This window comes from Notechis scutatus, chromosome 4 (assembly GCF_049901735.1).
Source record: "Notechis scutatus isolate UNSWTSFEM ecotype Mainland chromosome 4, rNotScu1.2, whole genome shotgun sequence".
NCBI classification, from domain to species: Eukaryota; Metazoa; Chordata; class Lepidosauria; order Squamata; family Elapidae; genus Notechis; species Notechis scutatus.
Genome location: NC_142012.1, coordinates 169,294,138 through 169,322,119, shown reverse-complemented (window position 1 = coordinate 169,322,119; position 27,982 = coordinate 169,294,138). Strand labels below are relative to the sequence as shown.

The window sequence follows — 27,982 nt, the reverse complement described above, 5'->3', positions numbered from 1 at the left end:
CTCCTTTTGGCACGTAAACAATACAGGTAATTCTCGAGTTACAACAGCTCACTTAATGACCGTTTGAAATTGGGACATAGCAGTACTTACGACACGATCCAGAGGTTACGAATGTTGCAGCACCACGGCAGTCGTTCACCCTTACAAATGACCACAGAGGCACTGCAACATTCACCTGGCCTATCCACCCCCCTCTGCCCCCCCCCCCGGCCAGGTCTCCACCAGCACTCGCCCTGTGGAGATTCACTGACCTTGGGAAGATCTAGCAAGCTGCCTCCTGCCTGCTTCGTTGCTTCAGGCCTTCAGTGCATTCGCAGGGAATGGAGGCCTAAAGTACCGTGAGATCACACGGGATCAGCAGTGCGAGATCCCATGCTAGCGATCTCACGGTACTTTAGGCCTCTGTTCCCTGCGAATTGAGGCCTGGACAAGATGTCTGGCAAAAGGCTTTGCAAATGGAGGGAAGGCTTCAGTGCTTCAGGCCTTCCCTCCGTTTGCTGTTTCCTAGCCGAAGCCTGCACAGAGATTGTGTCCCTGCAGGCTCCGGTCGTCTTTGCAAAGAGCCTCTGCCAGCGCATCCCTCCCGGGCTCTGTCCTTGCCGGCATTAGGCTTTGCCCAAGTGTTTGCAAGCAGATTTCGCTGCCCCAAAGCCTCCCTTCGGCATGCAAATGTTTTGCGCGCCAAAACTGGAAGCTTCCGGAGGCCACAATCTTGCAGGACTTCAGGCACCCCTCCGCTTTGGCAGGGAACAGGTGCCTGGCGTTGTGTGAGATCATGGCCCACGTTGACCGGGACGGGGAGCTTCTGAAGGCTGTGATCTTGCACGGCAGAGAGGCTGGAGAGAAAGAGGCTCCCTGGATCTTGGCAAAGGAAGTGACCCGGTGTGGCAGGATGGGGGGCAGGGGAAAGCCATTGTGGGGAGCATGAGGCCCTGGGTGGTCTTAAGCAGGTGCCCTTTTCGTCACTCGGGAGCCCCCCTCCATGGCCTTCCCCACCCCGAGACACCTCATGTGCCCTTAATCTGCATTCGATGAGCGAAGGAATGGGCGAAAGCAGGAAGCTTTCACATTCATGTTAGGGGTTCACCCCAAGGAATCCTAATTGGCAGGTTCCATTACATTCTTAACTCAAGCACTACCTGTACTGGCGTCATGAACGCATCCTGTGGCACTTGCAAGATATTCAAGTGTACAAACATGTCCCCAAAATATCTTTCACCCCTCAGGGAGGCCCGCTGCTCAGTGAGCCCCATGCCAGTTGGCAGAGCTAGGTCCCCAAAATCCTGGGGAAGGCCGGAGGAAGAGAGGCAAAGGCAGCGAAGGCCTCTCCCTGGACCTGCCAGTCCACCTTCTTTCCCTGAGAAGGTTCCCTGCCCAACGGGGCTAATGCAAGAGAGGGGTGAGAAGATTCCCCTGGTCCCCTCACTACCTGATGGGCTCAGGAAATGTGGCTTCTCCATCGTGGCAGAACGGTCTCTCTCCCCAAATACAGAGGCCGTAACTCCAACCCTGTCACCCTCGGGGCAGGGCTCCTGCCCGGCTCTGGGCTCTTACATATGGGAGTCCTCGGTGCCCCCTTTGCCTGCAGAGCTTTCACTACCCAACGAGATAACGGGGAGCAGTGGTGGGGTGGCCCCCTTGAACTCACAGCTGCTTCTGGATGGTCAGCATTTGCCCATGGCCAAAATAGCCTTTGGGGCTGCCCTGTTGCTGGTACCCCAACTGCAGCCCTGCCGGGGACCATAGCATCTCACAACCGCAACTGATCCCCTCAGGTTCACTTGGACTCCATGCCCAAGTCCCCTAGAAGACCGCAGGGAACCACAACCGGGACAGACTGCCGCCCCCCTTTGCTCAGCTGGCACTAGTTGCCAAGAACATTCATTGTTGCACACCCTGCACTCCTGCCAGAAGGGTTTTAGTGCCATTCAGAAAGGCCCTGATTTCCAATTCTAGAAAGCTGCAGCTGGACTCAACCCACATTCATTACAGAGGGAACTTTTGGCGCCTCCATCCTTGGGTGGGGTTGGTGGGCCAAGACCGGGAGATCTTCTTGGCTGTGGCCCCATTGCACTGAAGGTCCCCCTGGAAACCACTTTGCCCGAGTCACGTCTCGGTCTGGCCTGGTGAGGAAGACGCTCTCCCGGCTGGTCGAGGCTGCCTCTCCCTAGGGCAGGAGGCACCGATGCTCTGATCTGTTATTAATACAGCAGGGCGCAGTTTGAATTGGCGGCTAAACCTCGATTTACCATGGGAGATTATAGGTTGTTTCTTATGCCAGAAGTCACGCCAGAAATATAGCGGTACAGAAGAACATGCCTTTCGGGGGCCCTGGGGCCTCTAGCCAGAAGGCACCACAGCCCATTTGCACCCCAAGGTTTGACCAAGCGTCCCCCAAGGAGTCAGGCCCAGGTGAGACTCCAAGGGGAACCTGGGTCCAACCAACCCCAAAATTCAACATCCTCCAAGCTGCTGGGCAGGTGGCTGAAGCCACGGCTACTGCACGGCCACGCAGGAAGACCACAGAGGGGCAGCCAAATGGTGGAGGAGAAACGCCCAAAGGCCGCTGGCGAGACTGACTGAAACACTCTGGCCGAGCTCAAGCATGGTGACGGGGGTGGGTGGGTGGGGTGGGGGAGCTCGCCCCCAGCCTCTGCAAAACAGCCGCCTCACCCGGGGAGCTGCTTTTAGAACTGGGCTGGCACGCGGCTGCGGCCTAAACAGCAGATCGTAACTAGAGATGAGAACCTCACTGTGAGGGAGTGAGCAATGTGCCCCTTCCATGTTCTTCACAGAAAACAGACGTGAGAGTAACAATTGCAGGGAAGCAGCAGCAAGCGAACAAAAGCCCTTTCGGCCAGTCTCCACGGCAGCCGCCCTCAAGCTGCCCCCAGGCATATTCCAGATACCGAGGGTGCTGCCCCCGGACTCTTTTCTCGGACCAGCTTCCATTCAGAGGGAGGCCTGATCCTTATCTCCACAGGCTTCTGTCTGCACTCTGGCAGGACCCGCCCAGAAAGCCCATCCTGGCCGGCTGGCACTTCCAATCAGCCTGAGACCAGCCAGCTCCACTGCCTCACTCCTATGCCATAGTCCAGCACCCTTCCCCCCACCCCCCACCCCCCAAGCGGGATAGGGCCCATGCAGTAGGAACCCAGCCTCTGGCCTTAAGGTCCAGTATAAACAAGCTCCTTGAAGCCCCTCCACAGAGAGTCTGGCCCCACCCTTGCCACTCGCAAGCATCTCATCCAGCTGAGCCCGGAAAAGCTTCTCCTGGACCCCCACACGTCCCTCCAGTCCTGCTCTCCAGAAGCGGCAAAGCTCGACAGGTTGGCGTTACCTGGCTGGAGGGGCCGGGGGCAACCGCCAGGCAGTCCAGGAAGGGCTGCAGGCAAGCCAAGGATGCCAGGAGGGCCAGCCAGCGCGTGGGCTCCTGGTCTGCAGGCAGATCCTCCTCCACAGAGCCCTTCCTGGGCCAGAACCTCGGCTTGGACCCTGCTGAGCCTTGGCCGGGCCCAGGGGTGCCGCTCCGGCCGGCTCGCGAGTAAAGCAGAGAGCTGTTTCCAAAGATGTAGTTCATCCCTCTGGTGCTGTAGGTGGCTATGAGGAGAGCCCAGCTGCCGAGCACAGGCAGAGTGACGGCTGCATCACTTGAGCACAGGAAGGCAGCCAGCTCATTGGTCCTGGCGGCTCCTTCCCGGGCAGCCCCCGGGAGGGCTCAGCTGAGGAGCTCCTGTCCTGGGGGGAGCCTGAGGGCTGCCTGGCCACTCCAAGCCCCCAAGTGGGATCTCTTCCTCCTCCTGCTGCTGCTGCTGCTGCAAGCACGAACCAGGAGAGCCGTGGAGGAAAGGCAGTCTACTTGCAGTGCCCAGAGAGCTGCCCCTCCTCAGCACACACACACACACACACACACCCAAAGTCCCCCTGGGGATGCTGAGAAGCAGGGGGCTGCCACCCCAGGGAGGGCCTGCTTCCAGCCAGTCTCCGTCTTTGCCTCCTCCTCCTCCCCCTCCCTCTGAGGCCCCTTCTCTTTCCAGCCACCTTACTCAGTGAAGAGAGTTGCACCAATGCTTGAAAGCGGCTTTAGCCAAAGCCTCCCGCACATTTATTCCATTAGAGAAGGAAGGCTCCCTGCTCCTGCGGCCTGCGGCCCACTCCCTGCTACGACCAACACTTCGGGGTAGCCAGCAGGCAAGGCTGCCATTTTCTCTGGGCAGGTAATTAAAATCACCAATGCGACTTTTAGAAACCAGGGAATCAAAACGCTTTGAAGAAATAAATACTCTGTGGAAAAATAAGGTATTGTTTCTGCCCCGAAAGGTCGGATCAAAATGCAACAGGAGTACAAGAATTTCTGATCCGCTGGCAGCCAGCCAGCCTTCTGGAGGAGTTCCAGGGATGGACGGGTGTTAAAACACACAGTTCTGTTTAGGGTGCATCCGTGTTCAAACCTCTACAGATTTTGCTTCTGTCTTCTGTATGCAAAGCAGTAGAAGTGAAATGGGCTGACAGGAAACGGCTTTCTTTCATCTCCGACGGTTCTGCGTTTTGATCTGTTCTCGGGAGGTTTAAATGCTTTTGGCCCTTTAAGAACTCCGCTCGGTGCCCCTGCCACCCTCCAAGACACGAAGCCCAACGGCCACCTCTAAGAGCAGCCCTGCAAAATGAGGCCAATTCGTAGCCAATCAGCCACAAAACTCCAAAAGCAAAAGTTAGCCGCAGGACGTCCAAAATATATTCAAGAGGAAGACACACACACACACCCAAAGTCATTCAGAAAGGCACCAGAAACAAAACAACAGAAAAAGACCCAGGACCCAATAGGTAAATAATATTCCCAAACATAAAAAATACATGTGAATTCACCACCAGGTATCAAGGGTGGCTCACAACCCTCACAAAATCTGGGGAAACCAAAGTTAACTGCAAGGAGGACCAGCAACCAGCAACCCCACCACCATAGAGGACGGCAGCCTTACTGGAGCACCGAAGGGCGCAGCATTGCAAGAAAGAGCCAGGAACTCTCCGTACAGATCTCACCCCCCTGACTGACCAGCAGGAGCAGTAGGAGAACCAGAGGCCTCCTAGAGGCCCTCCAATCAATGGCCGGCAACAGGTCAACAGAGCCAGGCACCACCAGGCAGCCAGCAGCCGATGATTCTGGCCACGCACCACCAGGGGCGAGGGGGCCCAATCCCGATGGAGGCAGCAACACCCCCAAGGACCGACGGGTGAGGTCCACCCGCTGGGGGAATCCCCAACAACCCTGATTTCAAATATTACAGAGGCTACAGGTAGAGGTAGTCCTCGCTTACCAACTGCCTTGTTTAGTGACTATCATGTGATTGCCATTCGTGATTTTCACAACTACCTCCCGCATGCGGAATTAATGGGGAAATAACGTTAGAAGTTATGGCTGTGTGATACCTCGCTTAATGACTGAAGAAGCTTACCAGAAGTGGAAGTGACGTTGCTTAAGTCCACTGTGGTCACGTGATTTTTTTTTTGCTCATACTTAGTTACAGAGTTGCTGGTCTCAATTGTTGTCAGTAAGTGAGGACTGCCTGTATTGCAAAGTCCCCCTCCCTTCCTGAACCGTTGCCCTGAAGACTTCACACTGGGGTGCGGGGCAGCCCCGATCAACACCAAGGTATTTTTATCCCTTGGGGATGCGTTCCCTCTACCCCCTCACTGAATCCTCAGTAAACAGTGCGGAAGGATGCTGTGCCAGACCCAGTGCCAATTCTGTCCAACCCTCCTAATATTCCCGGGCCAGCTGAGAAGCATCTGGTTAAGTCCCTTGGCCAGAATGACACAAAAGACGCCTAAAGCGTTGCTAAAATGAAGATGCCGAATCTTCAGAATTCTCACAATCTACACAGGAAGATTCCAGACCCCCGCAAAAAAAAAAAAAAAAGAAGAAGAAAAGAAAAGAAAAAGCTAATGTAGCAAAACTAAAACCCTGACAAATGCAAAGTGGCTTCTGGCATTTTAATTCTTTCTTCCCTGCCTTTATTACTTTTATAAACCACACAAGGTCGCGAACATACCTAATCCTCCTTCCTCCTCCTCCTCCTCCTCCTCCTAATTCCCCCTCAATAACAACCCTGCGAGGTGCGTTGGGCTGAGAGAGCGGGACTGGCCCAAAGCCACCCAGCCGGCTTCCAGAAGTGTTCTGAATCCTCTTCCTCGGCAGCCATAAAACCCAAGGGGTGGGGGTGGATTGGCAGCAACTTCCTCCTGGGTTCCTCCAGTTAGAAAGTCCCAGAACTCTTCCCAAAGGGAAAGGGGGAAAGCTTCAATTCAAATGCTTGGGGGAAGAGGTGGCTTGTCATGCTTCTAAATAAAGCAAACTATGTGGAATCTTAAAATCAAAGTGCCCCAGAAAGTCCATTAGCCCTTGGCAGAATATTCAGAACAGCGTCCGAGAAGCACTCTGGAAGCCTGAAAAAGAAGCCTCAACTCCTTGGTGAGACAGATGGTAGATTTGCAATGGGTGGAACTGCTGTTATTTGGGAAGTTACAGCTAATCCCACTGTCCTGAAGGGAATTTTCTAGTAAGAACCCAAGAAGAGCCCACCCTGAACGCCTGACTCTGCCACACTTTCAGAAAGAAGACGGAGCAGAGATTCCTGCAGGGAGACCCAGGGGGCCCTAAGCGTTTTCTAAAGGGACCAGGACTGCACAAAGCACCCCGTGGCCTTTGCTCCCAGCCTGGCTGTGGAAAGTCCGCGGTGGGTGCCGGCAAGGGCAGGGGACAAAGCCCAGCCAGGGCAGATCCTGGCAGGGCAGCCCTGGCCAGAGACCAGCTCTGCGATTAATGTCCTACTAGTGCAGCCTCTCCATTAAGAGCCGGAGCCGCATAAAGGCTGAAAGAGCGGAAAGCAAAGCAGACAAAACATCCACAGGCCCCAGAGAGATTGGGGGGAGGGAGGGGGGGCGCCCTAAGGACTCTCGGGGCTGCTAGTCCCGCAGTCTTAAACTGCTCTGGCTGGCCAGCCGCTTTTTCAAACGCTGGGACCTATTCTCCGGAGTCCCACAGCTGGAGCCATCCGCTTGAATTGGCCTGTTTCCTGGGCTCTCTGGCTTCATCCTACATGAACTGCAGACGGGACCCCCTCCTGTCACCTCAAAGATGACCGAGGAAGGTTCCCGGGGTGGGGCGGATTTCTGGGTCTCAGCAGCAGCGAAGAAGAGCAGGAGGGTCCAAAAGACGCAGCACTTCCACAAGCAGGAAGCAAGTCCAGCATGACACTTCCCAGCCTGGCAGCTCCTTCGGGATACCCAGCAACCCCGAACCCAGGAGGTGCCAGGGCTCTTCTGCCGTGCTTCTGCCCCGCCCCCCGTCAGCGGAAGGGCTCCTCCCTCTGCAGGTTAACTCCTTGCCAGTTGCCCCACGGTGCCTTGGTCTCTGGCTCCCCTTCACCTTGAGGACCCACCTGGAGCCTCCAGGGACTCCCCGGAAGGACCAAGGCTGGCACGACTGGCCCAGCCACCCTCCATGGAGGAGCTATTTACGAGCACAGGCACCAGAGAGACAGGAAGTGCAGAAGTCAGACTTTTAACCCAGTTGAGGGGTAGGAAAAGGGTTTCTGAAGGCCAGCAGACCAGTCAGCAGCCCCACAATCCATCCCAAGAATAAGCTGAGGTTAGCCTTCCTAGCAGGATTTCCTTCCTTCCTGATGGCTCCTATTATCCTGTCTTTTATGGGGCTCATGGGTGGCTTTCAATCTGTCTCTCTCTCCCCCCATCAATGCCAGGCTGGTCAGGAGCCTGTTTTTTCCCCCACCCAGAACCGCCGTGTTCTCTCGCCACCATTCGAGGGGGAGGGGGAGCAGGCAGACCCTTGAAGGAGCCTCAGCCCCCCCCCCCCGAAGCAACTCCCAGCACAGCCTCTTCCATGCAGGAAGGAGGGTGAACCCCATTTCCTTCATCTCACCCTTCGCCACCCGTTTCCTTACGGTCTATAACCCATCCAAGCGTGGCTGCTTCACCTACCAGGGAAAGTGCAACATTAATTCAGGATATTATTATTCCGGCTCCTCTCCTTTGGCAACACCACTGCCATCTAGTGGCGGTATCTGAATACTATTAGGAGGCTACTTTGCCTATTTATAATTTATTCAAGAGCTTTTTTTTATTAGTAACTCAATATTCTGAAATGGAGAAATGTGATCGGAACATTTCTGACACAGCAAGAGAGCCTCCAAAGACATTTAAGGCAATGAAATAATCTCCTTCTGTTATTTCAAGTCCCCTTTGCTGCCCTCGAGGGTCTTGGGGCTGCTAAACCACGACCCATCTTCAGACTCGCCGCTGGCTTCCACTTTGCCTGGGGCTCATGTCGCCCTCTGAAGGGGGATTTTGGAGAGGCAGGGAAGCAGTGCTTGCAAATTTCCCCCTCTCTCATCAACAGGACTCTCAGGAGAAAACCTCCCGCGGTCTTTATGGGGCACCCTGCTCTCCCTACCAGGCCAGATGTCAACAGGCGCCAATACAGGGTGGCACAGCAGCCACTCTGGTCGAAAGCAAGGAGGCTGCTCCCAATCCAGCCTTGGCCCACGTGTTTCCCTGGGCTTCCGGGGCCCTCCCTCCCTCCGCCTGGATGTCCACTGCAACGCCAAAGGCAAACCAACGTCTTTCCCTCCCAGGAAGGCCTTGCTTCTGCGGTTGTTTAGGAACAGCCAAACAGGAGGGGAGCTCACCGGTGGTGGTGGCGGCAGAAGCAGGGAGAGAAGAGAAGTTGAGACACCAACAGAAGACTGGAAGGACAAAGGGAGAGAGAGACCGACGCACAGAAAAAGGGGAGGGGATGAGCAGCCGTGGGCTGACTGAGCACTGGGGGCCCCCCAGGAGCAGCCTTCAGCAACCAGCAAAGGAAGCAGCTGCAGGGGATCACTCAGAAGGTGGACTGCAGCCACCTGGCAGCCACAGGTGCTGGCATAACCAGGCAGCAGCCTTATCCAGGGCAAACATTTCGGGCAACCTGGAGCACCGCCCCCTTCAGGTCGTGGCAGCACAAAGTGGCCCAAACATGGATGACACTGAGGCAGACTGGAGAAGCTGCCAAGTCTTTGGGGACCCCAAAGAGCTGCAGCCCTCCGAAAGAGGCCGGGTGGAGCCAGCGGGACTCCCTACCCAGCAGAAGAGGCTCAAAGGAGTTGTGGGCACAAAGGCAGGAGAGGAACACGAGCCCAAAACTCTAGGAAGGAGAGAGAGAGAGAGAGAGAGAGAGAGAGAGAGAGAGAGAGAATCAAAAAATAAAGGAGGGAGGGCAAAAAATAGGAAAGCGAGCATTGGAGAAAAAAAATAGGGGTTCTAGGAATCAGAAACACTCCGCGTTCTAAAACACAAAGACGACTTCAGTTAAAACGTTTGCAATAAATTCCCTTAAATGTTGCCACCAACTGGTCCAGCTCACAAACAAGCCCATCACTCTGAGTCAGGTTAAGGAGGCCACCTCAGGAGGAGGAGGAGTTCGCCCCCCACTTCACCCTGACAGACATTTTCCCCTCAGTTAAGTTCCACCCTGTATCCCTCATGTAAATAAAGGCCCTCTAAACGTGGCAGAGAAAAGGAATGTTTTTATTATTTTAGGCTCCATGATAATCACCCGATTCCAAGGAAGAGGGAATAATATGCAACTTTTCATATGGAGGCCAGAAGCAAGCCCAGAATTTGCATGTTGTTAGGCATATTTCATTAAAGCACCCTAAGGCCCCGTCTTTTACACCATGAACCCCTGCAGATTCAGTGGATTCTTTGAGTCCTTGATTTATGACAGTTCATTCAGAGACCATTCAAAACTGTTGACAAAGGAACTTAAGACCTGTGCCTAAAGTTATGGGCATCACTTATAACCAACTGCAGGTCTGTGCAGCAACTGCCCCCCCCCCCGCCCCCAAGGGAGCTCTGGGGCATTTCTGGCAGAGCACATGGCACATGCCCTCCCCTCCCTCCCTCCCAGCCAGCCTGAGGGGGTGGAAGGCCAGAACAGGCAAGTCTCTCCCAGGGATGGGCAACCATAAAGCCAAGTCCAGCCTTTCCCACCAGGGGCTTCCCTCCCATTCAGGAATCAGTGCCACCACCACCCCACCATCAACCTTTGCCTGTCCCCTCCCACACACCCAGTTCAAAAAGCCCACTGGAATCCATACAGGGGAGGAGAGGAAGTGGTGCGGCCTGGCTGTTGAGGAAGGGGCCCTCCACATACAAGGACCCTGAAGGAATCTCCCCTGCAGGGGGAGGAGGAGGAGGAGGAAGACAGTCTGGGAGGGGATTCACCCTCCTCCTCCTCTCCTTTGTCACTGGGTGGAGGAGGAGGAGTCTGGGTTCCCCTTGAAAACGTCCAAACTCTTTGGAACACCAGCCCCCTCCCCTCCCTTCTCCCCACGCGTGCATGCGTGCGTGTGTGTGTGTGTGTGTGTGTGTGTGTACATGCATACCCAAAGGCAGTAAGCCTCCCCCCTCCTTTAAAAGTCCTAGATGCTCTCCCCCTCCCACCTGCACCCACGTGTGATGCAGGGGGGGGGGGCTAAACCCAATTCTGGGGGGGGGGAGCCCCCAGCAGAGGCAGTTCAGTTGTGGGAAACGCCAGGAGGGGAGCAGCTTTAAAGGCCTCCCCATGGCTGTGGCCTGCTTGCTTCCTGCCTTTCCACCCTGGAGCGAGGCTGTGCTGGGCTGGGCTGGGCCGATGGAGGAATCCCAAGTGGCTGTTTTGCCCTTGCACCCTTTGGGGCCCTTGGGGCTTCTCAGGGTGCAGCTGGGGCCACTGAGGCTTCTTCCCGCAGCCTCCCTGCGTTCACGCCGCACTGCGCCACCCTGCCCAGCTTTGCAGTGCCAATATTGCAGTTGTTGAGCAAAGCAGTCACATGATGTCTGACATAATGGCCACAGTGACTTACAACTGAAATTACAGGCTCAGTTATGGTTATAGGTTGAAGACTGCCTCTACTAGGAAATGGGCAATTAGTTTTAAGACTTTAGACTGTGACGATGAAGCAAAGATCAGAGAGCTAGGAGACCAGGGATCTTCAGTTACTGCTTCCCACCAGCCAGGGTCCCGGTGGCTGCCGTTGCGGCCAAGAGTCGCCCACCTTTCATCCACTGCAAAAGACTTTGGGCCAGGCCAAACAGGCCGGCCTCCCTTGAGGCTCCAACTGGTTCCCGCAGCTGTCCCACAATACCAGCCTCTGATCTTACCTTGGCTGGCGAAATGTGCGAGTGGCCAACAAAGCCGCGGACGCTTTCCAGCTGTGAGAGGTTCTTCTCGGACACGTGCACCAGCTCTGGAGCTGGCATCCCTGCGCCCGGAGCCTGAGGGAAGCTGCTGCGCTCCGAGGGAAAAGAGTCTTCATCTTGGGAGCCGAATTTCTGCAATGTGCACAGAGAGGTGATTCTTTACAACCAGACCGAACTCCACAACCAGGTGCTGCTAAAGCTTCGGGCAGGGAAGGTAAACGCATTGCCTCCAAAACCTCCCATGGGGCACGTCAAGATCCTTTCCGTGGGCCTTCCTGGCCACAGCCATCCCTGACCGATGCTTTTCGCTTCCTTGTGTTACTCAGGCCAGGCTTTTTTGCCAGCCCACATTCATTCAGAAATGTTCCTCAGGTATTTATACATTGCCTGCTATGGCATCTCAAGTATTATGTCCCAAACCATGTTATCCCTATCCAAAATGCCCAAAACTTAGTTGCTGCCTATCAGGGATAACCAAGGTTCTATAAAATACTCAAAAGGAGTATTTTACCCCCGGTAAACCACAGAAGTCAAAGACACCAAGTAAGAAGGGAATATACTATAGGAACTAGAAGGAATAAGGGTTACAATTAAAGGAGAAGACTCAAACTCTACTTACTAGCACAGAATGAAACAAAATATTTTAAGACTGGATATACTGAGGTCCTAGAGGAGACCAACCCTGACTGCTCTTTAAAAGGCCAGATCCTGAAGATGAAGCTCAAAAACTTGGGGCCACCTCATGAGAAGGAAGGAAGGACTCACTGGAGAAGTGCCGAATGCTGGGAAGGATGGAGGGCAAAAGAAGACGACGAAGAGGGTGGCAGAGAAGGAGGGGGCTGGATGGAGGCACAGAAGCAGTTGGCCTGAGCTTCAATGGACTCCAGAAGATGGTAGAGGACAGGAAGCCTGGAGGAGCGTTGTCCATGGGGTCACGATGAGTCGGACACAACTTTGCAACTAACAACAACGTACCGAAGGACATTTCTTTTACTTTCTGAGACCAATCATGAATGCAGTTTTCATTTGCCTTTCATTCATTCATTCATTCATTCATTCATTCATTCATTCAGTTTATATAGCCGTCCATCTCACATCTGTGGGAAGCAACCAGGAAGTCCTGGTGAAGAAGCGTCATAAATACGAACCAGTTGCCAAGCGTCTGAATTTTCATTGTGGGGATGCTGCAAAGGTTGTAACTGTGAAACGCGGTCATAAATCAACTTTTTTCATGTGCTTAACTTTCATGTGTTTAACTCTGAATGGTCACTAAATGAACTGTTGTAAGTCAAAGGCTACCTGTACCATTGACTTTATGAACAGCTTTTTGTCTTAAGAGTTTTTAAACTGTTCCCTCCAAGACTTCTTTCATCTGAGATAGCAATTTAAAAAAGAGAAAAAGATCTGTAAAATTAGTGCCTTGCCCCCCCACAAAAAAAATGCCAGAATCTGACACGTTGAAAAACTTGGCATTTTATTTCAGATGATCAAAACAAAATATAGTTCAGACCTACCAAACAAAGAAATTGTCTATGTTGTCTATGTACTAAATGACCCCTGCTGGAAATTCAGTCTCCCCACAATGGTCCATGAGCTGAGAAACATACAAACATCCCCATATCTCTCTCTCTCTCTCTCACACACACACACACACACTCTCTCTCCCGGAATAAGCCACATTACACAAAAGACAGAATAAGTGTCAGCAAAGGGAAGTGTCCTAAGGGAAGAGGATCCAGCCTATACAGACCCCATTCCCTAAACAGCTGCCTCTCTTTCTGTCCCTGCCAATTGCCCCCTCTTGCTCGTCCCCACCCCATCTCAGTTATGTCCACTGAGAGCCTTTGCACCGAAGACAAATTCCTTGTGTGTCCAACTACACTTGGCCCATAAAGAATTCTGTTCTGTTCTATTCTTCATTCCCATTATCCCATCCTATTTTCTATCCTATTCTAATTTCTATTCCCTTCTATTCAATCCCCCGCTCCCTCTTTCACAGGGCGGCAGTCCTTTCTCCCTGCCCCTCCTTTCCCCCAACTGGTCAGTCCAGAAGGATTCAAGCCCCAGTCCCTACCTGCCGTGCCCTCCCGATGCCAGGGCTTTCCCACAAACACCAGGCTCATGAAACCCAACCAGTCTTCCAGATATTTAGTTCTTGGATATTTATTCGGTTTGTTAGGCTGCTTCTGTGACAGACTCGGCTTTCATTTCCAGATCGCAAAGGGTGGGGGAGGGAAACAGGAGGTTACATAGCTTCCCTTTGTCTGCAAGGGATCTCTAATCCAATCTCCACCCCCCCCCAACGCACAGTAATCCACTAGACTGCCTGCAAAGGGGGGGGGGACAGAGAGAATGCTGCTTAACCGCTCTTATGGTCGAGAGAGCTCCCCCTCCCAGATCTGCTTCCTTTGGGGGGGGGGGGAAATCCATGTGCCGCTTGCCCTTTCAGGGGGGAAGGATCAGCTTTCAAGATACAGGGAGTCCGTCCCCCCCATGACCGCCTGGGACCACAACACCTGTTGCTAAGCAAGGTGGGCAGTAAGTGAGATTTTACCACCTTCTTGCGGTGGTCCTTAAGTGAATTATGCAGTCATTAAATGAACCCACTGACTTTCCCTGTCAGAAGCCGGTTGGGGAAGGTGGCAAAAAATGGTAGCCGCCCAGGGACAAAGACCGCTGGTTGCCAAGGGGCCGCGGAAATGCCGCCCCAGACAGTCATAAGTGTGAAGACAAGCTGTAAATCTCTCTAATCAACACCGTTCAACAAGCAAATGGTCGTAAGTCAAGGACTACGTGCGTTTGTAGATATGGTCATACTTGCACCCTAAACAGACCCATCACCTTACTGTCCCACTCCCCAGAGAGGCTGGCTTGGGGGTGCCCGACTCCAGCTCCCCAGACCCATGCTTCCAAAGAGGGCACGGGGGAGAATCTTCCAATTGCCAAAGTGAAAATGAAGTGTCATCAAATCCAATAATTCAGCTATAACTGAACTCAGGTAAACCGGAATGCCTTGTCACATATTGGATTAAGATGGATGGCTTTGAAATTCAGCTGCCAGATGGTCATATAAATATTCATAAATAAATGGGAAAGGGTCACTAATTGAAAAAATGCTCAAAAATATAGAGCCAAAACAATGTAATCCTAAACACAGAATTAGCAGATGCCCAGTAAACGTGAGGCAAATTGGCACCAGGTCAAGGAAGGGCGCAGCGCTACCGATGGGTAATCGAGAGGGAGAAACGCAGGATCCCCTGGAGACCTGGATGGGATCCACTCCCTCCCACAGCAGAAAGAGGCGGAGAGGGTTCGCCTGCCAGCCCCAGAGGCTCCAAGGAACCCAAACTCCCTACTTCAGCATCTCAGAGGAGCCAGGAACAGAGGGAGGAAGGCGACTCCAACTACTGGTGCACCGTCATGTACAGACTGTGGAAGATTAGTTTTTTAGCGCCAGAAAATGGCATGTGCCATGCTATGAGTGGAGAACATGTGGTCATCATGTAAAATCATCGTAAGCAAGAAAAATACTGTATTTAGTGGGTTGTGAAAAAGAACTCGCGGAGTTACAGAAAGAGACTGACTACCAAGCCACTATGCTAATTCCATAAGGAAGCAACATTTTTACACAAAATAGGGCTGTATATGCCAAAGAGGCTCTAGAAAAGAAAGGGGTGTATAAGGTTAAAACCCCAAAGAATGGAGGGAGAGCAAGAGACTTTCCTGTCCCCAAAGAGCTCACGCCTGGCCCCTCTCGTCTGCTTGAGGGGGCTCCCTGAAGGAATCCAGCTGAGGAACAGAGGCCTTTTCCAGTCTCATAGAGAAGAGGAAGTGTCACAAGTCATGGACAGCAAAGAATAATTCTCCCCCTTCCCATTGCTAAAAGGAGGGATGGACAGCTGGGAGCCTCAATTCACCCCCCTTGAAATGTCCATCCTTTCACTCTTAAATAACGCTTAGCAGCTGTGGATAGCTGGAAGGAGAGACTTTGTGTTACTGTAATAATGCATCTTACTTCGATTCAGAGGTGGTATTCAGCCGGTTCGCGCTGACAGGTCCCTTCCAACCCTGTTGTTCTGTTCTGTTCTGTTCTGTTCTATTCTATTCTATCTCCTTCAGATGCCTTCTCCCAATTCCCAAACTGCTGCTGTAAACTTGTCTTCTGCCTCGCTTGCGCTGCATCCAGCTCCTAGGTGAGCAACTGATTCTGCCTGCCTGCTTTCTTCAATTGGGTAAGTGGCTTTTTTTTTTTTCTTATTTAAATCAGGGCAGGGGTCTTCAAACTTGGCACGTTTTAAGACTTGTGGACTTCAACTCTCAGAATTCCTGAGCTACCATGACTGGAGGGCGGCTTCTGGGAGTTGAAATCCACAAGTCTTAAAGCTGTCACGTTTGAAGACTCCTGATTTAAAAAAACAGTAAGTGCGATATTTTTTTTCCTAAAAAAATAGTCATATAAAATTTGGAAAATTTTAGCTGCTTTTCTATTTTTAGAAAGCAGCTGCTTTGTGAGGTTGTCATTGTGTGTGTATGGAAGTTCTTTTAAATTGTGTGAAATGTTATGTGCCTATAAATTAAAGCTATGTTTTTAGATTTTTCCAGCTGTATCTGCTTTGTGAGTGTGTGTGTAGTTTTCAGTTGTGTAGGGAGTGTGTTTTCAGTTGTGTAGTTTTGTGGGTCTGCTGCCAATCCAGTCATGTTTTTGATGTTGATGCTTGCAGCATGCAGGCCAGGTGACATTTTGCGTGAAGTCCAGCTGCTTTATGGCTTCTGAGAAAATTAGTAACTTGTTTTGGGGTATAACATTTCATCCTTATTAAAGCTGGTTTTAACACGTTGAGATGTCTGGAGCTGAGCCTGCTTGATGGGTTTCGAGTGCTCATGATTGTCCTGCTTTTGTTCTTGCCTGGGTCTTTCGTCTTTCCTATCATGGTGGTTAATTCTGCCAGTTATCAGGAAAAGGGGACCTCCAGGTGATTTACCTTAATAATGGCTGTACTTTAGTGGTGCTTTCTGTTGTCTTGCTTGTTTGCCTGGGGGTTTCTTAAAGCTAGAAGGGCTGAGATTTCTGGTGTGAGGTTTTGGGTCCTTGGGGGAACAATCCAGGGTTTTTATTGCAGTGGCTTTGTCTGGGGATTAAGTAAAAAACTGGTTTTTATCTGCGATATTTTTTTGGGGGTGGTGGTGGTGTATGCTTTCAAAGTTATCTACTCATTAACAAAGATCAAATGCTAATATTTCCTTATCCTTTTTACTGAACTTTCCTTATATAATTGGTGTTTTCTTTTATACTTTTACATTTCTAACTTCTGTTTCTGTTAGTTAGCCATTGATAAAAGAAATCCCATGTTAAAAAGTATTCTAAGTCTTCTCCTTGATTGTAAATTTGTAATTGTTAATTTATTCATTTCTGCACATTCTAATATTTTAATTCATTTTCATATCTTTTTTCCCCATTGTTGTGCAAACGCAATTCTAACAGCTATTGTATGTGTAAAATTAAATGAATCCAACAAAATATTTCTGGTTTTAAATCCAGAATGCCCTCTGTTGGGATTTGAATTTGAGCTTGTATTCTGATCGGTTGTCAGACTCCCATGGGGGCCATGCAGGGGCAACTCTGTACTGAGTCCCAGACTTGGTTGAACCTTGCTGGATGAAGTAATGAAAGGGCTTTGGGCAATTCCTAATATAGCTCTACCTGGAGTAGATCTTTGTTATGTAAAATAGATTGGCCTAGTCCAGAGTAATGGCCCATTAGCAAAGGTTTGGGGGGGTTAATTTCTGCCTTTCTTGAGTTTTTACTTTTCTTTTTAGGGGAAATATTCCGCCCAGCCAGTCACATGACTGCCAAGCCACACCCACAAAATAGGCCACGCCCACAAAACCAGTAGTAAAAATTTTTTTGAATCCCACCACTGCTTCGATTGTACAACTTTATACACACATATCCGCATAAACTGAACAGGGAAGTGCCTTGAATCTTAGTGTTAAGATTAGATGTGAACAGTAAGAGAATTATGCTGGGATCAGAGAAATTAGAAATTTTAAAAATATAGTTTTGGTAGGCATATAAGAAATTGCCTTAATTGTGGGGAACATTGTCAACTTTGAGGTGGCCTGGCAATTTCCCAGAAGTTAATCCCTACCAGAAGCATTTCATGGTATTCCAGAGGATTCAGCCCCAAGGGCAGCCAGAATATTGGAAACATAGAAACATAGACAACTGATGGCAACTAGTAGTCCATCGTCTGTGTTTAAGGGGTTTTTTTTAATTGTCGGATGACAATGTTGTTTATCCCAAGCAGACTGAAACTTAGCTACTGATCCCTGACCCGCTACCTCCACGGGAAGTTGGCTCTAAGCTTCCAGGACTCTTTCCGCAAAGTCTTACTTTCTAACATGACCTTTCAACTTCCCTCCTGCCAGTTTGAAACAGCTTCCAGTTCTAAGGGTTCCTTAGCAGAGCACTAAGGGCCCCACCCCACCCCCGTCCTTCTTTCTGAGCTTGAAGTGACAATGAGATCCTTGCATCCCAGCTCATGGGCTGAGGCAAAAACCACCAACTTTGCCAAAAAGAACAATACATTTCCATTATTCTGCTGTGAGTATCTGCATTTCCCCCATCCTCTCTGTCCATAACAATTAAAGTAAACTAAGTTTGTAGAATTCAGCTTGGGCGTGAGGAAAATGCTTTCCTATCACTAACCAACATCTAGGGCCAACACACCCACCTAGAAACAAGGAAACAGTTCAAAAGCTCATTTAAACCATGCACAGGCACCACTGCTCTTCCAGTGGGAAATCTCCATGCGTGCACTGATCCCGTCCACCTGCAGGCCACTGGCTGTCCAAGGTGGTGGGATTGGGAGGCAGAAGGCAGCATATCCAAAGGCAGGACGAAGAGGCTAAATGAACATCCCACCAGGTCCTCTGGAGGGACCCTGGCCCTGGGCTCTCCTCTCACGTTGCCCACCAAGGGTGGGTTTCTTTGGAGGGGCGGGGGGCACAGCCTCTCTGCTATGTCCTCTCTGCCCTTTGCCTCAGAAGTGATAACCACTGGCTAGCCATCTATTGGGGGCGTTGATTTCCTTTGGACCCTTGGCATCTCCTGCCTCCCCCTCCTGCTCCAACCAATGCAAGGACTCCATAGAAAAGGCCCCTTCCACCCCCCCAGAGCACACAGCCCCGGTGCCCACTAAGGCAGAGTAACCTAAAGCAAAAAGGGAGCATTTCTGGCAGAACTCAAGCCACCCTTCTGAAAGGGGATCCAGCAGCCCCTCATGAGCACCACTTCTTTGGGGGAGGGGCGGTATGGTGTCCACCCCAAAGCTTCCAATGGGATACATCCTTGGGCATCTTTTTTTTCTACCACTGGGGAAACTATAATGTGAGCACAATTTGCCAACAAGTCAATTCTGGAGTAGATGCTAAACATAATTTCCACCTCATTCAAGTCAGAAACTAACTCTGATTCAAAGGCTTCCCGCGTTAGTACATTTTAATCAATTGTTACTCTAACACTCAGCTGCAAGTGTTGCACAGCAAAAGGGAACCTTTTCAGAAGTTCAGGGGGCCCTGCAGAGGCGGAAAAAGCAAAATAAACTCTTCTTCCCAAAGCGGGCAGGGCCCCTTGCCATCCCCAGAAGGCACGGGGGCAATGGGGGGACAACGGGGGGGCGCTGGGACGGTGGAGAGGCTCCGGTTTCATCTACCTGGGTGTCCGCAGTCTGGCTGCTGGGCAAGGTCTCCGAAGTCAGGCCGGTGCTTGGCGGACTGGGCAAGTCCCAGGTGCCCCCGGGCTGGACGGGTTGAGCAGGCTTCGGTTCATCGGCGCTTTTGGGGTTTTCAAGCAGAGTCACCTCGTAGAACTCTTGAATATCTGTGGAGGTTAATTGGCGGCTCCTCAGAAGGAATCCTCCTCCTCCTCCGCCCGGAGAGAAGGCTTCCAGCAGCCCCCCCTTCTCCCGTGTCCAGCCCCGGGGCAGCCCTTCCAGCGAGAAGGAGGGGCGGCGGCAGAGAGCCCGAGCCCCACGGGGCAGGCGGAGCACCGGCCGAGGGGAAAACTCCACTCTCGGGACGGGAGCCGCCGCAACTTTCGCCCGCCGACCACACCACCCCCGGAACGCCTGGCAAGGGCTCCACAGCCAGGAAGGGGAGGCCGACTCGCGCCCCCGGGACCCTGCGGCGGCCGCCGCCTAGGAAGAGGGCTGCCGGGGCCGCCTACCGAGCAGGGCCTGGAAGAGGCTGCTCCGGAAGATGCCGATCACCCGTTCCACCGAGCTGCTCAGCTGCCGGTCCTCCCGCGGGCTCAGCTTGGCGCGGTAGTCCTCCAGGAGCCTCAGGGCGCGCTGCGTGTCTGCGGGCGGGGGAGGCGGAGAGGGAGCCGTCAGAGCCCAGCCGGAGCCCCCCCCCCACCGCCCTCTGCACGCGCCCAGAGGCACGGCGGTGCCCCCGTCTCCCCGTCCCGCGGCCCACCTTGCCTCCTGACGGGCATGGCGACCGCCGCTGCGGCCTCCCTTCCTGCCCCCCCCCCCACCCCCGCGCGACCCTCCTGGCTCCCTCCGGGCGGGTGGACGGGCGGCGCCGGGAGCCCAAAAGTTTTCAGACAAGATGGCGGCACAGGAGTCGCTGGCCACGCCTCCCGGCCGCCCACCAATCCGCGGCCGCCGGCCCGCCCCCTACCTACCCGGTGGGGCGGGCCAGGTGAGCGCCAGGCCTCGGCCCCGCCCAGAAAGTTTCGGCCAGAGCCCGCGCGCGGGAGCCGCTGATTGGTCTGTTGCCGCCCGCGGGCCCGCCCCCGACTCGCCCCCCCGCCCGGTCCCAGCGCCGCCGATCGCGATCTCGCGCGGAGGGCGCCCGTCAGGTCTGCCGGTCGGGGCTCCGATTTCCCGACTCCCTTCGCGGAGGCGCCCGGGTCCCCGGCCGAGGACAGGCCCGCAGGAAGGCCCGTCTGACCGGCGGGAAGGCGGCGCGGACGAAGCGCCTTTCCCTGCCTCCCGTGGCCGTCCGGCACCCGCCCCCGCGGAGCTCGACCCCTCCTGCCCTTGGCTGCCCCGGCTCCGCCCCGACCCCCGGAAGCAGCCTGGCGCCCTTGGCGAGCGTGGGGCCGCTCCACGGGACGCGGCGCCCGAGGTCTCCCGCTCGAGGAGCCGCTGAGCCCGGGGCTTTTCTTGCGGGCGCTTCGGGAGCCAAACGGGGGAGCAGCGTCCGTGCTGGGACGGGGAAGTCATTCCCTCCCCCTCGCATCCCCGCAGGGGGCCCTTCTCGCGTGGACCGGGGAGGGTCTCGCGCCCCAGCCGGTAAAGAGGATGTGGGGGGGAGCTGAGCCGCAGACGGAGCCCTCGGCCCTGGCGGACTTTCCGCGCCGCCTCTGCCTGCCTTTGGGTGTCGTGGGCATTGCGGTTTCTAGCCCCGCTTCACGTGTCACCTCTAGGAGCTCTTCGAGCCCGTCTGGAAAGGCGCACGCGACCCCAGCAATGCCGGGAAGGGCGGTTGCCCGGAGAGAGCCACCACCATGCCAAACAACCTACTCTTTAACAAACAATTTGGTTTCAGAAAAAAACTATCCTGCAATCTACAACTCTTACACTGCAAAACATACGGACTACACAACTCGATCAGGGCAAAGCAATAGACGCAATCTACATAGACTTCTGTGAAGCCTTTGATTCAGTGGTACACGACAAACTGCTCCTAAAACTAAAATCTTATGGTATTTCTGGACACCTGTATAACTGCATAGAAGCATTCCTGTCAAACAGACAACAAATGGTCAAAATTGGGAGAGTCTGTAATTCTGTACCTGTCAACAGTGGTGTCCCCCAAGGCAGTGTTCTAGGACCAACTCTCTTCATACGCTACATATGACCTCTGTGATCATATCAAGAGCAACTGTGTTCTCTTCGCTGATGATGTAAACCTGTTCAACACCACAGACAATACTGCTACCCTTCAAAAAGACCTCGACTATGTATCAGAATGGTCAAACAAATGGCAACTTCAAATCTCAACAAATAAATGCTCTGTCTTACATATTGGCAAAAAAAATAATCAGAAAATAAAATACAAGCTGAATAGTCAAGACCTTGTTGATGATCCAAGCTCTGTAAAGGATCTTGGAGGACTCATCTCTAATGACCTAAGTGCTAGAGCCCACTGTAACTACATAGCCAAAAAGGTGTTAAGAGTTGTTAACCTAATCCTACGTAGCTTTTCCTCTGGTAATATCACACTACCAACTAGAGCATACAAAACATTTGCTAGACCAATACTCGAATACAGCTCATCAGTCTGGAACCCACATTACATATCTGATATTAACACAGTTGAGAAAGTCCAGAAATATTTCACAAGAAGAGTTCTCCATTCCTCTACATGTTGCAGAATACCTTATGCCACCAGACTTGAAATTCTAGACCTAGAAAATCTAGAACTACGCCGTTTCAGTCCAATCTAAGTATAGTACATAAAATTATATATTGCAATGTCCTACCTGTCAATGAATACTTCAACTTCAACCATAACAATACAAGAGCACACAATAGATACAAACTCAAGGTAAACCGCACCAAACTTGATTGCAGGAAATAGGACTTCAGCAACAGAGGGGTCAATGTCTGGAATCCTCCACCTGACTGTGGTTTCTTCCCCAAACCCCAAAAACTTTAACCTTAGACTGTCTACTATTGACCTCCCCTCTTTCCTAAGAGGTCTGTAGGGGGCGTGCATAAGCGCACCAACGTGCCTACTGTCCCTGTCCTTTTTATTTTTCTTATTTGTATCCATTTCATGTATTCATAACTATGTTTATACTTATACCTATTATCTTATAATCGCTTGACAAAATAAATAAATAAACCACGACAGGCAGATAGGAAAAGCTCTGGCTGACGAAGGTCTCTTTCCTTTTATGTGCACTGAGGGTATTTGCACCAAGACAGAGTCCTTGTGTGTCCAACCACACTTGGCCAATGAAGAATTCTATGTCTATGTCGCTATCCAGGCCGAGACTCGCCATGTGGGCTGGCAGTTTCGATGGAGTTTCCTCTGCAGCCCCCCCCCCCCACGTGGCTGTGTTTGCTCAGTGGCGCGCTTTGATGTCACACCCTGTGAAGACCCCTCCCTGCCTCCCGGCCCCCGCGGCATTTGCCTGGATAGAAAGCAAAGGAAGCTGCAGCTGCAGCCCCAGGGAGGGGGGGCTCTGGAGGGGGCAGATTTCCATGTCCCCCCCAGCATGTAATCCATACACCATCTGGTGGCCTTTTCCACCTGATCGGTCAGACAATGCAAGACCGGCTGGTCTCTACCCAGCAGGCTATAAATCACAGGCTGGCAGGGCCGAGGGCCTTCCCTGTTACCACTGGGCAGCTCTTCGCCCTGCAGAACAAATGGCCTTCATTAGGACTGGAGGGAGACTAAGTGCACAGAAGGAATCTGGGAGCAGCTTTTCCAACTAATATATTTCACAAGGATAATTTTTCATGTATCCGCCGTTCAGAAAAGCTTGTGGCTTTTAATGAAATTTGCCAGTTGGAAAAGCTGCTACCGGATTCCTGAGTTGCACTTGTGGACAAATGGGTCTCTTCTAAATTTGCAAAGAAACGTGGCGGCAGCAGCAGCTGCTGGTGGCTCCTTTCGAGGAAACCCCAAGGACAACCTGTTCCAGTCCCACCAACCTTGGGCCGTGAGGCAGAGCCCGGCCTCTGGAAGTAGCATTGCTGCCACTGAGATTTCTCACGGTGCTGTACTGTGTTTTTCAGAGACAACCAGCCAATGTTTTTTATGATTTTATCTTTTTAATAATAAAGTTTAATTTTCTATGTCACATGAAAGAGCTTTACCTCCAGTCACACCCCTTGCCTAAATGCCTAGGCCTAGGCCAACTCCTGGAGGCCTTCCTGCCAAGACCTAGGCGGGACGGACTGGGTGAAGACAGACTCTGTGGCCAGCTGCCAGTGATAGAGAAGTGGCTTGCCATTCCAGGGGAACCAACCGTTGAGGACTAGAGAAGATGAAGCCAGAATGCAATGCTGGGCAAGGAGAAAGAGGAGGGAGCCGAAGGGGGCCCATGAAGGGGGTCGGAGGAGCACTGCAAGCTACAGAAATGCACCTGTGACATGGGGGAGCATAACACCTCCTGAAGGACTGCCTGGGGAGGGGGGAGCGCTGTGCAAAGATTTGCAAACAGAGCAAATCTCAAGCTCCTAGTCCCTTTCCTTAAACCCCAAATGTGCTGCCCCTTGTTGCCTTGAAGGAGAATTCCTCCTAGGCAATGGCATGCAGAAGCTGCTGCTTCGTTGGGGGCTGGCAGGCTGGCCTTGGTTGCATTCAACCACATTCCTCCTGTCGGATCACCTTGCATTTTTCTGTGGCTTCCAGTCTGCTTGGGAATCGCCACCCCAAAAGGGGCTGTGAATGAATGAGAGAGATGCTGCTTCAATCAGCAGCAGCAGCAGCAGCAGAGGGGGGAGTTAAGGAGGCGGGGAAGGAGAGGGGGGAACAGAGTAGCTCCTGCCCCTGTCCCACTGGCTCTAGGGAATGGAGGGCAGGGAGGACCTCCTGGCCAGCTCCCAGGGGGCTCTGGAGACAGCAGCTCCCTGCTGCGATGGGTCTGCTGGCCTCTCACAAAAGCCCAATTCATCTGGCAGTGTCTGCACGGCTTGGAGGCCCCTAGCTCTGCCATGTGGGCCCCAACGGCGCCAGAAACAAGCAGCTTTTGTACAAGGAGGGCCCCCCCCCCCCCCCCCCCGAGCCCCGGTCTGCCTGGGCGTGGAGATGCTCTGCCCAACTTTGCCCTGTTGTGGTGGCAGGTCCTTTGTAGAGCCTAGCAGCAGCTGGTTGCCACGGTTGGCTCCTCCCAGCTGCAGCCAAGGAGCCCTCCCGGATCCCCAGAGTGTAGCAATCCAGCCCCTTCCCTCCCTGAAGGCACATCGGGCCAAGGCAGCTGCAGTCCTGAAGGCTCTGGAGCCTCTTTGCTGCCTGGGGAGAAAGCTGAATGCAAGACATCCTCCTCCTGGCGTGGTTGGCTCATGTTGGGGAAAGCCTGGCTGCCTTGCGGGGTGGGGAGGCAGGAGCCCCCTCCCCTCTCTCTAAGGAGCCCCCCGCCACACTCCACATCTTTCTCCCGTTAAACATCCAGAAGCCCCCCTCCCCCGTAATGAAGCTCCTGATCATGACACCCAAGGGGAAAGCAGGGAAGAAAACGTCCATTTGGACATTTCAGATACAAGAGATGGAAAAACCCAGTTTCCCTGCCTGCAACATCTCCGGGCGGGTGAGGCAGAGGAAAGGGTGGCAAGAGGGAGATGGGAGCTCTTGCTGGGCTCCACCAGATTCATTTCGGAAGCACTTGGGTGAACTAAGGTGACCCTCTGGATCCCTTAACAGGGAGGGCTAGGGGCAACCAAATCAGGAGCCTGAGCCACCACCTATGGCCAGAGGTTTGCTGGGCACTCAATGAATCACTCAGGAAATGGCCAAGCATTGCCTGGAACCAGCCCAGATCCCGAGATACTTAGAAGAGACCCTTCTGCTCGATCCCTTCGCCCCCAGAGTCATAAGCCTTCTCTGAAGCAGCAAGGGATCTCTCCGGGGCCTCCCTACCAGGATCCCACCCAAGGGATCTCGGAGGCAAAGAGTGTAGCCTGGGACCTCCCACAGCTTCCCACTTCCATGGCCAGAGGCAGATAAACAGAGCTGGAAGGTCTCTGTTTATAGGTCATCTAGTCCAGGGATCGCCAACCTTTTGGACCTCAGGGACCACCAAACTCATCATTTTAAATCCCACGGATCAGAGACTCTGGGAATATCCCCAAAAAAGTCTGCAGGAAAATTCCCCACCCCGTTTTCCTACTGATCCATCATTCTTTATTTGGGATCACAGGATACAGTCTCCAGTTCCATTCTGGGGGGCGGGGGGGGGGGAAGAGACTTTTGGCTTCATGCAAGGAAAGCAGCAGCAGCAGAAGTCTTTCTTTCTCTCCCCCAAATTCTGCCAGAAATGAGTCTTTGCTGGAGCAGCCTCTTGGAGCAGGATGCCTTGCAGGGTCCCAAAGACTCATTTCTGGCAGAGTTTGGGGGAGAAAAAGGAAGACTTTTGCTGCTTTCCTTGCATGCAGCCTGAAGCAGAAGAAAGAAGCGGAAAGAAGCACCCCAGTGGCCAGGCCAGGCACGTGGTATGAGTGGGGCAAGTTCCCCCCCTCCGCCCTTCCCCCCCTCCCCTCACTACCTCATGTTGTTTGCAATGCAAGCGACGCAAGCCTTGTGTTCCCGCGCAGCCTGGATTAATTGCTTTGGGGGGGTCCTTTGGGGGTGACATTTCTCTGCGGACCACCAAAATTTTCTCATGGACCACCAGTGGTCCCTGGCCCACTGGTTGGTGACCACTGATCTAGTCCAACCCACCGCCCAAGTGGGAGACCCTACACCATTTCTGGCAAATGGCAGTCCAATCTCTTCTTGAAGGTCTCAAGTGATGGCACTCCCACAACTTCTGAGGGCAAGCTGTTCCATTGGTTGATTGTTCTATCAAAAAGTTTCTCCTTATTTCCAGGTTAAATCTCTCCTTGTTCAGTTTCCATCCATTATTCCTTGTCTGGCCTTTGGGTGCATTAGAAAATAGCTTGACCCCTTTGTCTCTATGGCAACCGCTCAAATATTGGAAGACTGCTATCCTGTCTCCCCTGGGCGTTCTCTTCACTAGACTAGCCAGGCCCAGTTCCTGTAACCATTCTTCATATGCCTTAGTTTTCAATCCCCTAATCATCCTGGTTGCTCTTCTGCTTTTTCTAGAATCTCAACATTTTTTTTATAATGTGGTGATCTAAACTGGATGCAGTACTCTAGGTGTGGTCTTACTAAGGCTTTATAGAGTGGTATTAGTCCCTCCCTTGATCTCCATTGTATCCCTCTGTTAATGCAATTTAGGATTGCATTGGCTTTTTTGGCTGCTGCTGCACACTGCTGGCTCATATTTAGCTGGTTGTCCACTAAGACTCCAAGATCCCTCTCACAGTTACTGCTATTGAGCCTGGTTTCACCCAGACCACCACCAAGAGCCCCCAACTTTCTGCCCCACCAATGACAAGGTCCAGGAGATCTAGACCACGGAGGACACATGGGGGGGACCTTCCCTGGAGAAACTCTGGCCAGCCGCTTCCATGAGGTCACCAAGATGATGACACGGAGGTGTCCAGAGTGTTACAAGGGCTGGCTGATTCAGCTAACTCTTGGCTTCATTTTCTGTATTTATTATTTGTTACATTTATTTGCTGCCTATGTCGCGGTGGGTCTGCTCTAGACGACTTGCAATAATAAAAAGGAAGGAAAGAAGAGAGGGTAAACAAAGCAGAAGTAAAATAATACAATAAACAATGAAAAAGAACACAGGAATGCATCAATATGGTAAAAAGATGGACAGGTGGAGAGCAGACAGCAAGGGGGGTGGGGAGGTAGAATCAGCCATCAATCCAGCAGCCCCCTCCAGGGTGCAAAATTCCCCCTTGGGGTCCCCAGGCCAGCCAGAAACTGGGGGGGGGGGATCTTAGCCCAGAGGGTGGGAGGTTCCAAAGGGTGGGTGCTGCGGCAGAAAAGGCTCTCCTGGATCCAGAGATCTCTGGTTGATGGGATCCGTAGTAGGCCCTCTCTGCTGGCACGAGTAGGACGGGCTTGTCCTAGCAGGACGAGGCGGTTCCTGAAGTAGCCTGGATCCATGGAGGGCTTTAAGGTCAGAACCAACATCTTGCACAGCCCTTGGAAGCAGGCCAAAGGTAACCAGTGAAGTTTGCAGAGCAGAGGTATATAATGTGAGCCATCCTGGTGGCCGCAAAGATGGCCCTCAGGCCCCATTTTGCACCAGCTGAAGCTTCCGAATGGATTTCAAGGGCAGCCCCATGTAGAGCGCATTGCAGTAGTCCAGATGAGAGAGTACAAGGGCTTGGGTAATGAGTGCAGCGAGTCATGATCCAGGAAAGGCCTCAGCTGGTGCACAAACTTTCATAATTTTATTAAATGTTTAAGAAGGAAGATTAAAAACTAATAGAAACTAATATGAGAAAAGAAAAATCAGAATACTAAATGTGCAAGAAAAGGGGGAGAAAGTAAAAGAAAAATAGAAAAAAGATACAAAGAAATGGCTTTCCATCTTCTTTACAGCAGTTAATGTACAATTTTAAATTTACTTCTTATTCTAAATGCCACTTTGTCCTCTTAGCTCTGCCTAGAGCAAGAATCAGAGTTCAGAGGGGATCCAGGCATGGGGTCAGCCCCGCCTCCCCCTCGAGTCCAGCCCCAATTTGCGATCCTGGAAATGCCCACATTAGAAGTTGCGTTCTCACAATTAACCCATTTTCTGGGGTTTCACAATCCAATGCAAAGGAAAAGCTAGGATTTGTGCAATTTACTGAGTGAATCCAATCTAGGGAGATTAACCCTAGAGAAGTCTTAGCTTGTCCACTGCCTGCAGCTGCCGGGTCTTCTCCTGCTTAGGTGTCATGTGTGAACTCAGCCAATGCAATATTGCCAGATATTGGCAAGCAGCTTGTTACACCAAAGAACGGGAGGGGAAAAAAAAAACCAAGACTGGGGCCCATTGACATGCAGCCCAGAGATGGAGCCTGCCTAGGAGGTGACAGGCTTTCTCAAAGCAGCTGGAATCGCTCGCACCTGCTGTTGGGCGCTTTCGCTCTCCACGCAGCTGGGGAGAGAGCAGCCATTCCCTGGGCCCAAGCCTGGACCCCGA

At 52.5% G+C, this 27,982-nt stretch overlaps 1 protein-coding gene across 20 annotated transcripts in view; it reads right to left on the bottom strand.

Moving 5' to 3' along the window:
• DLG1 (discs large MAGUK scaffold protein 1) overlaps nt 1-19,890 on the bottom strand; it is a 67,473-nt gene extending 47,583 nt beyond the window's left edge. For 12 of the 20 annotated variants that reach the window (XM_087965659.1, XM_087965660.1, XM_087965664.1 and 9 more), the window contains exons 1-4: nt 19,720-19,874; nt 19,469-19,600; nt 18,957-19,123; nt 11,203-11,373 (exon numbers count right to left, since the gene is read on the bottom strand). In XM_087965659.1, coding sequence (XP_087821785.1) covers nt 11,203-11,373; nt 18,957-19,123; nt 19,469-19,600; nt 19,720-19,738 — 489 coding nt within the window. In that variant the 5' untranslated portion in view covers nt 19,739-19,874. Of the gene's footprint in view, nt 1-11,202; nt 11,374-18,956; nt 19,124-19,468; nt 19,601-19,719 lie in introns of all 20 variants that reach the window. The other 8 variants (XM_026687185.2, XM_026687189.2, XM_087965656.1 and 5 more) reach the window with 2 other exon arrangements.
• Between the last annotated feature and the right edge of the window lie 8,092 nt (nt 19,891-27,982).